Source organism: Denticeps clupeoides, chromosome 9 (assembly GCF_900700375.1).
Source record: "Denticeps clupeoides chromosome 9, fDenClu1.1, whole genome shotgun sequence".
NCBI lineage: Eukaryota > Metazoa > Chordata > Actinopteri > Clupeiformes > Denticipitidae > Denticeps > Denticeps clupeoides.
In genome coordinates, this window is record NC_041715.1 from 8,056,171 (window position 1) to 8,066,710 (window position 10,540).

Genomic DNA, 10,540 nt, shown 5'->3' on the forward strand with positions numbered 1-10,540 from the left:
ACCGCTTGTGATTAATGGGCCCGGTTCAGAATACAGAGGCATTTGCGCAACGCTGAATATTAATATTTGCTCATGAGCTATGTCACGAGAGCGGCACGGTTACATTAGTTCAGCGGGCCTTATTAATCTCTGCAGCACGCGCGTACGATCGTAACGGCCATGTTTTAAACATACGCAGGTCTCAGTTCACAAATATGATCTTTTATGTACGTTTACGAGTCTTTTTTTCCCCACTCTTCACTGTAAATGGACAGCGATGTTTTTTTGACTTTTCATGAAGGCCATTTGATTTATAGACCTTTGTCCCCGCAGCTGCGAACCGCGAAATAAACGGCGAGTAGCGCTGGACACACTTCTCAGACAATAAAACCGGACGGGCCCCCGTCCAACAATCTCTCCCGGGTCTGTCAAACAGAACAGAACAAGTGGCGCGTCTGTCAAGCGGCGTCCGTGTTCAACACGCTGATAAAAGTTTTAACGAGGCCGCGGCGGGGGGGCTCAGCGCAACCCGAGACGAGACCCAGATCCCGCTTCCTTTCCTTCATTCCAGAGTCCGCCAGGTAGGTCAGGGCTTCCAGCCGGTCCTCTCCCTCCACCCCCTCCCCGACACAAGGAACGGGTTGTCTCCGCGGAGGAACACCTGCAAGGTGCGGGCCGGAGCCTCGGCCCCCTCGCTCTAGATTTGGTCAAAAGGCAATTCTTTTCGGCCGCAGATAAGGGGCCCGTCGACTTCAAACAGCTCGCATTCTTCAGGCAGATTAGCCAACATTATGTTTTATTATTTCGGCCCGCTTGGATGAATTGAACTCTATCTGGTCCTCGTCGCGATGAAACTTGAGACAGTTTGAATGGCCCTGGTATGTTCGGAGTCGGGCTAGCCGCTCGCCTCTTCGTGGAAAGGCCCAGGGAGGGGAGGCCGGGCCACTGAGGAGAACAGTGGGGGCCTTTGACGGACACTCTCCCGCACAGAGGTTAAATTAAATTGCCGTAATAAATGTTTGGTTTCGGCCGAGCGGCATCAGCGAGTCCGGGGTAAAAAGGGCCGAGATCAGAGCGGCGAGGGGCATGGGGTGGAGCGGCGCGGGCGAGAGACGGTGCTCGCTTCGGAGAAATGGAGTTGTTTTCACTTAAACATCAATTATAACGTTAACTCAAGAAACAATTATATTGATGAACGCTTTCGGAGTTGCAGTAATTAAATTATTCCATTTAATGAACAAATTATATTGAACTTCTCCCCAGAGATGTGCATTAGCCTCATCTGCTGTTTTACAAACACGGGGTGAAGAAGAAGGAGCGGCCACGGCCGCGTGAAAGAGCGGGAAAAGCGGACGTGATGACACAAACCAAATGTGAAATGTTCCTTCTAAACAAATATGCCACTTAAAATGCGACGTTAATCTGACAGAGCAATTAAACATCGACTGTTATATCTGCCCTTTTACAGGAAGAGAGTAAAAAAAAAGTGGAAGTTGTAATATGGAGATTCACGAGTCTTCCTGACATGAGGACTATATTGTTAAGGGCTGGGGTAAGGGTGGAGTTTAGTTCAGGGTGAGTACTATTTACAACGTGGACATCAATCCGGAAGATTGTTTACAAGAAAAGCACATTATCTGTAAAATCCTTTTTAAAATGCATGTCGCACGCAGGAATCATTTTAATAAAGGGTTATCCCTTGAATGAAAAATGCCCATTTGCATAAAATAAAAAATGTGCACGTGTGGCATATATGATAAACGTTTAGAATTTATTAGACATTAATGTATATGAGTTCTCAGCCTTTAGATAGAGGATGCATGAAAATGTGTTGGATTTGTGAACAGACAGCCACTGCCATCTAGTGGCTGGAAATTCTTCTGCTCCATCGTTGGAGAGGCCGCACTTCCATTGCACGTGGAATACCGAGAAAAACGAATTATTAATTATGCGGGTGACACAGTTTTTTAGTTCAAGTTTTCCCGTTTAGTAAGTTGTTAGGGTCGGGTTTGCAAAACTGAGGTAAAAACGCCTCTCCCGTGGTGTTGGCTGGACGATGGCCAGTGTAATGCTCACCACTTTCCTGGGTTTCGCATGTATTCGCATGTATATATGAGTCTGAGATGATTAAAATCACATTTGTACTTTGTTTATTCACGTATTTAATGTCTTGTTTTTCTCTCTCTCTCTCTCTCTCTCTCTCTTTCGAAGAACACACATGCATATACAAAGCTCCATTGGCACAAAGCATTAAAACTTCTGTTAAATGCCAGCGAAACTTCAAATGTCACTTTTAATAACTCCGTAATTAAGCATGCACCTAATCCTATTGGCATTTACACTGGCCGTCGTCCAGATCTTGTAACGTTCCCGCAGATTACGGCGGCAGGGCAGATATATCACCTGAATGTAAATGCGGCGTGTAAAAAATGCATTGAATCGACCCCTCTCATCGACCGAGTTTGACCCGCTTTAGGGTGACTGCAACCCTAGGGCATCGCGCATCCCGACTCCATCGGATCAGAGAAACGGGCAGAAGCGGGGCACCGCTTCTCACCACGCAGGCCGGAAGGAACTTTCCCGCCACGAAAAATTTCAGTCTTAACAATGGCCGCCGGCCATCGATTAGCCCCGTGTGCACAGCGGCCTCCGTCAACAGCCAGTCCAGTTTGTCCAGGACGTGATTCAGCTATTCAAACACACGGGCCGTTCGGGCCCCGACGGGCGTAGCACGCAGCAAGGTGACTGATTTCTTACGTATTGTGCCACGCGAGTCGGAGTCGGTTCTCTGGTGCAGGTACGCCCCCCCCCCACCTTCATCTACCTTATTTACATTTACAGCACTTACCAGACGCCCTTATCCAGAGCGACTTACAATCAATAGTTACAGGGACAGTCCCCCCCCCGGAGCAATTTAGGGTTAAATGTCTTGCTCAGGGACACAATGGTAGTAAAGCGGGGTTTGAACCCGGGTCTTCTGGTTCATAGGCGAGTGTGTTACCTACTAAGGCTACTACACACCCCTATTTGCTCATGTCGGTAAGGATTAGGCCCGCAACACTGTTCATACATGCCGGGCATTCTTCTAGGTCTGCGCCGCAGTTGTCGGACATAATTTGAATTTTTAACAATGGGGACGGGGGGGGGGGGGGGGGGGGGGGGGGGACGGATCTATAAGGCAGGCGCTGCGCTCTATAAGCCAGGGCGACAGATGCCGCCTGGTCGGGCCCAGGGTCTCCGTGCGGGGGTCGAAGCGAAAGGTCACCCTGCGGGCGAGTTGCGTGGCCGCACAACTTTTGACGCGTCCTCTCTTGCAGAAACGCTGGCGCGCTAATTGGCATCGGCGTCCTCAGAGCGGGCCGACTTGAAAGGCTTTCCGGGGGAGCGAGATTTCCTTAGAAGATTTATTATTACATTTTTCTCCTCTCCTCAGGTAACAAGTTTCTTCCGTTTTTTTTTTGTTTTTTTTGGCCGACACCGTGATGTAAATCACAGTCACTGGAAGTGGATGATTGAGAGACCGAACAGGGCGCGATGATCCTCGCGCGTCACCTTTCCCGCCAATTTGCTTTTAGAGGCTTTTAGAGACGTTAAAAGGATCCAACTCTTCATTCCTCTGCGAGCTGTTTGCTTGACTTTTTAAAATCATGTGTGTGTGTGTGTGTGTGTGTGTGTGTGTGTGTGTGTGTGTTTCATGGCCTTTGTCTTGACATCACGTTTCACCTGCTCTGCCAGCACATGGGCACACCTTTGTTTGAACATGCCACAAAACCTGGGTTATTTCCTTTTATTTTTATTTAAGTGAACGTGGCACTTCACAGAACAAAGATGATGTTAAGTAAACCTGTATTGTGCGCCCGCACAGTTGTCATTTTTAATATCATTGCTGAGACCATTTGCTTTGGTTGGCGTCCTCGAATTCCCCGGGACCATTTGTACGTCCATTTGAAGGGCGGCGCATGGCGCGTTCATGATATTGTGCTATTTTCATCTAAACCATTCTCAATATTTCCGTCTGGCAGGGTCTTTGCCGTCTTCGGTGCTTCCCCTGGCATCCTGGCACGAGGCATGCAGTCCACACAGACAGCTGCTCGCGCTCCGGCGTTCTTGCATACCAACACATACGGCCCCAGGGACGAGCGACGGGGAAATGAAGTGACCCGGTCCCCAGTGTCAATGCCCGAGTTGGGTCTGAAATAATAAAAAAAAATGAAAAGTGTCAGGGTGGTAGTAGCCTAGTGGGTAACACACTCGCCTGTGAACCAGAAGACCCGGGTTCGAATCCCACTTACTACCATTGTGTCCCTGAGCAAGACACTTAACCCAAAGTTGCTCCAGGGGGACTGTCCCTGTAACTACTGATTGTAAGTTGCTCTAGATAAGGGCGTCTGATAAATGCTGTAAATGTAATGTGTCCAATAGAATCTACAGAAGCAGTGTTAATTCTGAAAAGAATTATAAACAAATTTAGACGTTTTAGACTGTAAGCTTCTGTGTGCTAAAGCTTCTTTTAAATGTCACGCTGCAGTGATTTTTTTTTTTTTTTTTTTCAATTCAACAGCAAATATTTCAACAAAGGAGAAAAAAACAATAAATTACACAAGCAGTGACACGTCAAAAGCGATCATGGAAATCAAGTGAAATGCACACTTTTGTAAATAATGGCGTTACGAGGGCGGCAAAGGTCGCCAGACCAAAATCCCCAAAATCGATCGGCAGCCTCTCATGACGAACCCCTCGGGGGCTGTTCAGGTATCTTGCATGCTAATTGTCTGATTAAGTCGATGAGGCTGCAGGCCCAGTCATGGTGGAGAGGGGCGGGGCCTTGAACTCCCCACGCTGCCCATGGGTGCCAATCGGTTTCACAGTTATTTTTGATCATATGTGTTTATCAGTAGGTTTTTCTGCTGTAGTTCATTTATTTCCTCCTTTTTTTTTAGTAGGGGTCAACAAAGCAAAAAGTGAAAGGTCATGTACTGTGTGACCACCTCACCACCCAGCCATAGAGTTGTAAGGTGCATAGGGTGGTAGTAGCCTAGTGGTTAACACACCCGTCTATGAACCAGAAGACCCGGGTTCGAATCCCACTTACTACCATTGTGTCCCTGAGCAAAACACTTAACCCTGAGTGTCTCCAGGGGGGGGACTGTCCCTGTAACTACTGTTGTAAGTCGCTCTGGACGTAAATGCTGTAAATGTAAAATAATAATTTGTCTAGTCTGGTCCTAGCATGGGGTACTTTGATGGTCCTGCGGGTGAAATAGTACCTTAGATCTAAAGATGCCCTTTATGGCCTTTAACCGATCCTGAAAGGTCACATTTCTGACTGCATGGACCCGCACGGCGGCATTCTTTTCTCTACAAGTCGCTTAAAAGGCTCGTTGTTGTCGCCGTCGTCGTGATTATTGCGGGGTGTGTGCGGGCTGCACCCCGACACCGAGGAGAGGACCGGAGACGCCGCCGAGCCCCGCCCCGCGTCGGGCATTGAAATGTGGCGCTGCGTAATTTGACATGTCAAACGTGAGACGCCGCGCCGCGCCGCGCCTTCTCCCGCGCAAACAACCCTTCACCGTCACCATCGTCACCGCCGTCGCTGCGGCTTTTTAGTTTTTTTTTTTTTTAATTTTATTTTCATTTTTTCCTGGTCGTTTGTCCTGACGGCCGGCGCGGAGATCGTCGCGGGGCAAGAAGGAGGCGAGAGGAAGATCGCGAGATTCCACCGGGAATATTCCTCGTAATGAAGGAGGAATGTAGTTTTGTCGCATCCCGGCGAGAGCGCGCGTTCCGGTAAGGTGCCGATTCGGCGGCGCGTTCGTGTGATATTTGACCGACGGTCGCCGCAGTGCATGTCGGGCAGCGAGAGACACGCACCGCGCACGACGTGCCCGCAGCCTGCTTCTGTTCGGGGTTTTTTTTTTTTTTTTGCTCGATCCGGATCTCGGTCGCCGCCTGCGGGGGTGAAAGTTCCCGTTCGGACAACTTGCGGGCTTCTCTCCGCGCCCCGAGCAGCTGGAGGGTCTATATCCGGCGCCGGATCGCTCCGTGTGGGGCTTTTCGGAGGGGGTGGGGTGGGGTCCCCATTCATGCGTCCGATCGCGAGGACAATGCCGGAGGGCTTGCGTGGGGCGGGCCCACTCCTCCTCGGCCCCCGTAAATGCAGCAACTGGGACCCGGCGCCTCGGCCCCACTCGCCGAATCGACCCCGCTTTAGTTAAAAAAATGAACAGCGGCTGCGTGTAATGGCCCGGGCGTTTATTTCCCTACCGAGCCGGGGCGTCTGTTCCACGCGTGGGCCACAGTTACTAACAGGTGTTGCTACTCTTTCCGCTTCTCGCATCCTTTTCAGGTTAGAACTCCAAGAAGTTACGAAGATTGTGCTCCTACATTTACAGCCTTTACCAGACGCCCTTGTCCAGAGCGACTTACAATCAGTAGTTACGGGGACAGTTCCCCCCTGGAGACACTCAGGGTTAAGTGTCTTGCTCAGGGACACGATGGTAGTAAGTGGGATTCGAACCCGGGTCTTCTGGTTCCTGGGCCACTAGGCCACTACCACCCATGGATGTAATGATATTTATAATATTTTATTACCAAATCCGAGTCGGTTTACGGTGCCCCGCTGCTATTATGTTCCCGGCTTCAGTCGCTGGTCGATTCTTTTCAATCGGGTATAATTTACACCCAGTTGTATAGCAGGCGAGCTTTTATGGGGGATTCATGGTTTTTCATTTCTGATTTGTTTCCAGATGAAATCAGCGATGGACAAGTATTTCCAGCTTCATTCTCAAGGGATCCCTCAAGACAAGAAGTTCTGCAGGAACAGCTCTGCAGGCCAAGTGCAGGTTTCTCTCCACGCCGCCAGCATGAACGCCGCCTTCCTCCCAGACGTCACCTACCTGCGGCCCGGTTTCTGCAGCCCCGTGCTCGCGGCCGCGCCCCACATTAAGACCGAGCCCGCTCAGCCGGCGCTGTATCCCAGCTGCCCCGGCGGCATGGCCTCCACCCACCCCCCGGAGTACACCAGCCTGTTCAGCGCGTCCGCAGACCCAGCGAGCGGCGTCTTCGTCAAGCAGGAGGCGGTCACGTCTCCCCTCGACCTTCACGACATCCCCCTATTCCAGCTCCTGAACTCGGACCTGGAGACGCTGGTCGCCGGCGAGGACCCCCGCGCCGGCCCGGCCCAGCCGGTGGCGGCCTACGGCGGCGGCCCCGAGTGCGGCGGGGGCCGCGGCGCGCCGGGCCGCCACAAACCCGGCTACCTCCCACCCTCTCCCCCCAGCTCGGAGCCCGGCAGCCCCGACCGGTGCAAAGACCTCCTGCACAACCTGTCGCCGCCGCCCTCCTACGCGGCCACCATCGCCTGCAAGATGGCGGCGCGGGACCCCGGCCTCGGCGCCGCCGCCGCGCCCACGCCCCCCCGAGCCGCGGCTGCCAGGTACAACCGGAGGAGCAACCCCGACCTTGACAAGCGGAGAATACATCACTGCGACGTGCCAGGTACGGAGCGGCTATTTCCGTCGCGTATATTTAGAAATGGCTTCCAGTGTGAGTGGCTCGCTGGGCGGTAAAAATCGGCTTCTTCACGTGAGCCTTTGATATTTAACACCATCTTTTTTTGGGTTTTTTTTTTTTTTTTTTCTCGGGGACCAGGCTGCAAGAAGGTCTACACCAAATCCTCACATTTGAAAGCCCATTTGCGGACCCACACAGGTAAGACGGGTGGGGTGGTGGTAGTCTAGTGGGGTAACACACTCCAGAAGACCCGGGTTCAAATCCCACTCACTACCATTGTGTCCCTGAGCAAGACACTTAACGCTGAGTGTCTCCAGGGGGGGACTGTCCCTGTAACTACTGATTGTAAGTCGCTCTGGATAAGGGCGTCTGATAAATGCTGTAAATGTATTATTATTATTTTTTTTTTTTATGGTGGGAGGGTTTTATATTTAGGGGGGTCGCGCATGTTATGTTGCCAGGCAGAAATATGCCGCCTGGCACGTGCGGGCATTCCATTCGTATTCTGGAGCGCTCCCGCATTACAAGAACTCTTAATGTAAGACTAAACGACATTTGGGGGGCATAAAACCAACTCGCGGCCATTCTTTGACCCCGTGACCTTTATCGCGCTGAAACCGTATCGCGTTGTGTTGCATTTCAGGCGAGAAGCCGTACAAGTGCTCGTGGGAGGGCTGCGACTGGCGCTTCGCCCGCTCCGATGAGCTGACGCGCCACTTCAGGAAGCACACGGGCGCCAAGCCCTTCCAGTGCGCCGTGTGCAGCCGCAGCTTCTCGCGGTCCGACCACCTGGCCCTCCACATGAAGAGGCACCAGAACTAGGGGAAGATCTTCTCGCTCTCTTAATCAGCCTGCGGGGGCGGGGCCAGGAGGAGGAGTCGAGGGTGCTACTGTACAGAACGCCCGAACCCCAACGTTTCTCGCCAGGCCCCCCCTCCAGCCCCAGAGCAGGGCTGTCACAACACCAACCGCGAACCGTACGCTACTCTACATGTTTTGGGTGGACTGGGGACACTGGGGGAACTCACTGGGGGAACTGGGACACCGTATTTATTCTGACGGTTATTCGCTGTATTCCATTTTTTTATTTTTTTTTTATTTCATTTTTAGGTTTTGTGTTCTTTTGAAAATATCTGAATGTGCTTCTGGGTAACCATGCTCAGATTTTCATATTTTTTGTTGTTGTTGTATTTTGGGTGAGTTTGACGTTTGTATATGTTGTAGGTACCGGAGAAATTAGGATTATGGTCAGAAGGCCAGCATATTCAAACAAATGAAACAGCATCAATAACAGCATAAGTACTTTTTGGTTTGGTTTGGTCCTCTAATATGCAAAACCAGATGACGCGATGTGGCTTATCAGAGCCGCATTCTCCCTAAAGCGAAGATGCAACGTGCGTGGAAGGCTCCAGACGCGCGATGCAACCTTTCATTTGCATACAGAAAGGGTTATTACCGCTCCGTTGAAGTGGGGGGGGGGGTGAAAGGCATGAGTCTGTACAGGTGAAACTATTTGCCTCAATAGAGCGGATGTGACGGGCGTGACAGGGTTCATCATCTGCAATCCTTCTGTTTCACGGAACTGGTCTGAGTTGTGTCAGATAAAAAAACTAAAACCGGCTGATGCTTCTTCCTCGGCATATTTCACATGTGAACCACCTTATTTACTTTTTTGCTGAATCATAAAGTGTTGGGCCCAGTTTGTAAACAGGTTACGGGAACGTCTTTGGGAGCTATTTAAAGGCGACGTTTTAAATGTAAATATATATTATTTTCAAGAAGCTGTGTGAGTTTCCATTTTCTGTTCATCTAAATGTTCATGTGAAACTTTGAATTATTTTCCAATGCCTACTGACAAAAAAATTAAAAAAAAGTAAATGCTGATTTTGGTGGAGTAACAGATTGTTGCTTTAATCATTTGTCTTGTTTGCTAATGCTGTTTTACCTCTGCCAACATACATATTTCACTAGTTTCCCTAATGTAATTGTAGATATCGTTTAGTAGAACTGTGATTATTTTCGAGGCTGAAATAACTTTCAATTAGACGATATTTTATTGGGTCTGTTGCAGGCGTTGCTGCACGTTCTGCCTGTTCTGAAGAACCTCTGCACACACTGTCTGTGAAAACAATCACCTTTATTCTAACTATAGATGTGCGCTGTTGGCCCTCTGTGCCACAGAAGAAGTCTTGCTAAATGCACCTTCCACAGTTGAGTAAGGACGAGCATGCGCTTCCTTAATCTCCATCGTTACTCAACCGCTGCACACAATGCTGGGTGTGTCAGATTCAATAATATTGTACAGTTGACTGTCCCAGCTGGTTGTACTGGTCCCAGTCAGACTTTGGTGGTTTAGTGAGAGCCGAGCAGATGCTTTTATCCCATGAAGGTTCCAAATCCGACTGTCCTAAAAAAAAAGCAAAAAATGAGAAGATAGCTTAAATATTTGAGTCTTCATCATTCATATAAGCATTTTATGAGTTATATCTGCAGACGTAGACCTCGCTTTAACCATCGGTCATGTGTAATTAGTGTAATCAAAGTCACAAATGCATCAAGCTGGCAACAGCGGCATTCCCCCGGCCGCATGTCGAACACCTCCACCTCGCAACCGTAGATTCCTTTATTATCCATGCCTCATTTTTTTAATGGGTGAGCGTGGCAGGGCCGAGACAGGAGATGTTCTGGCTTGTTGGCAGGACCCGCCCTGCCTGCAGCGAACCGCCCACAACGACCTTCCCTAATGGCGAGGAGAAGAGCTAAAGCTGAAACTTGTAGAACAGGCCTGACATAAGACTCATCATCCCTGTATTAGTCTGTCATTTCCATTATATTGGGTGTTAGGCGTGGTTCATCATTAAATAAAAACATAAGTACTTGCATTTGCACTAGTTTGCATGCAATTTGTCACCCAGAAGGACAATGTGGATCCCAATCCGGCTTCTATTGCTGCGGTGCAGCATAGAACATGTTTTCTTAATCGTCCGCAACCTTTCCACGTGCATGAACTGACAGCGACTGATGTCGAGAGCAAACCTGTAATTGTGTC

At 49.9% G+C, this 10,540-nt stretch overlaps 2 protein-coding genes across 5 annotated transcripts in view; one reads left to right on the forward strand and one right to left on the reverse strand.

Moving 5' to 3' along the window:
* Nucleotides 1-5,372: 5,372 nt before the first annotated feature.
* klf5b (Kruppel like factor 5b) lies at nt 5,373-9,389 on the forward strand. Of its 4 annotated transcripts, none has more exons than XM_028990704.1 (4): nt 5,373-5,499; nt 6,726-7,476; nt 7,630-7,689; nt 8,135-9,389. In XM_028990704.1, the coding sequence occupies exons 1-4, from the start codon at nt 5,491-5,493 to the stop codon at nt 8,311-8,313; spliced, it is 999 nt and encodes a 332-aa protein (XP_028846537.1). In that variant the 5' UTR covers nt 5,373-5,490; the 3' UTR covers nt 8,314-9,389. The 4 variants fall into 4 exon arrangements, with proteins under 4 accessions (XP_028846537.1, XP_028846539.1, XP_028846540.1 ...); XM_028990706.1 differs by lacking the exon at nt 5,373-5,499 and adding an exon at nt 5,518-5,766; XM_028990707.1 differs by lacking the exon at nt 5,373-5,499 and adding an exon at nt 5,928-6,288.
* A 161-nt stretch (nt 9,390-9,550) lies between these two features.
* Nucleotides 9,551-10,540, reverse strand: part of klf12b (Kruppel like factor 12b) — a 43,404-nt gene continuing 42,414 nt past the window's right edge. The window contains exon 8 of the transcript XR_003750739.1: nt 9,551-9,898. The gene's annotated coding sequence lies outside the window, so the exon portion shown is untranslated. The remainder of the gene's footprint in view (nt 9,899-10,540) is intronic.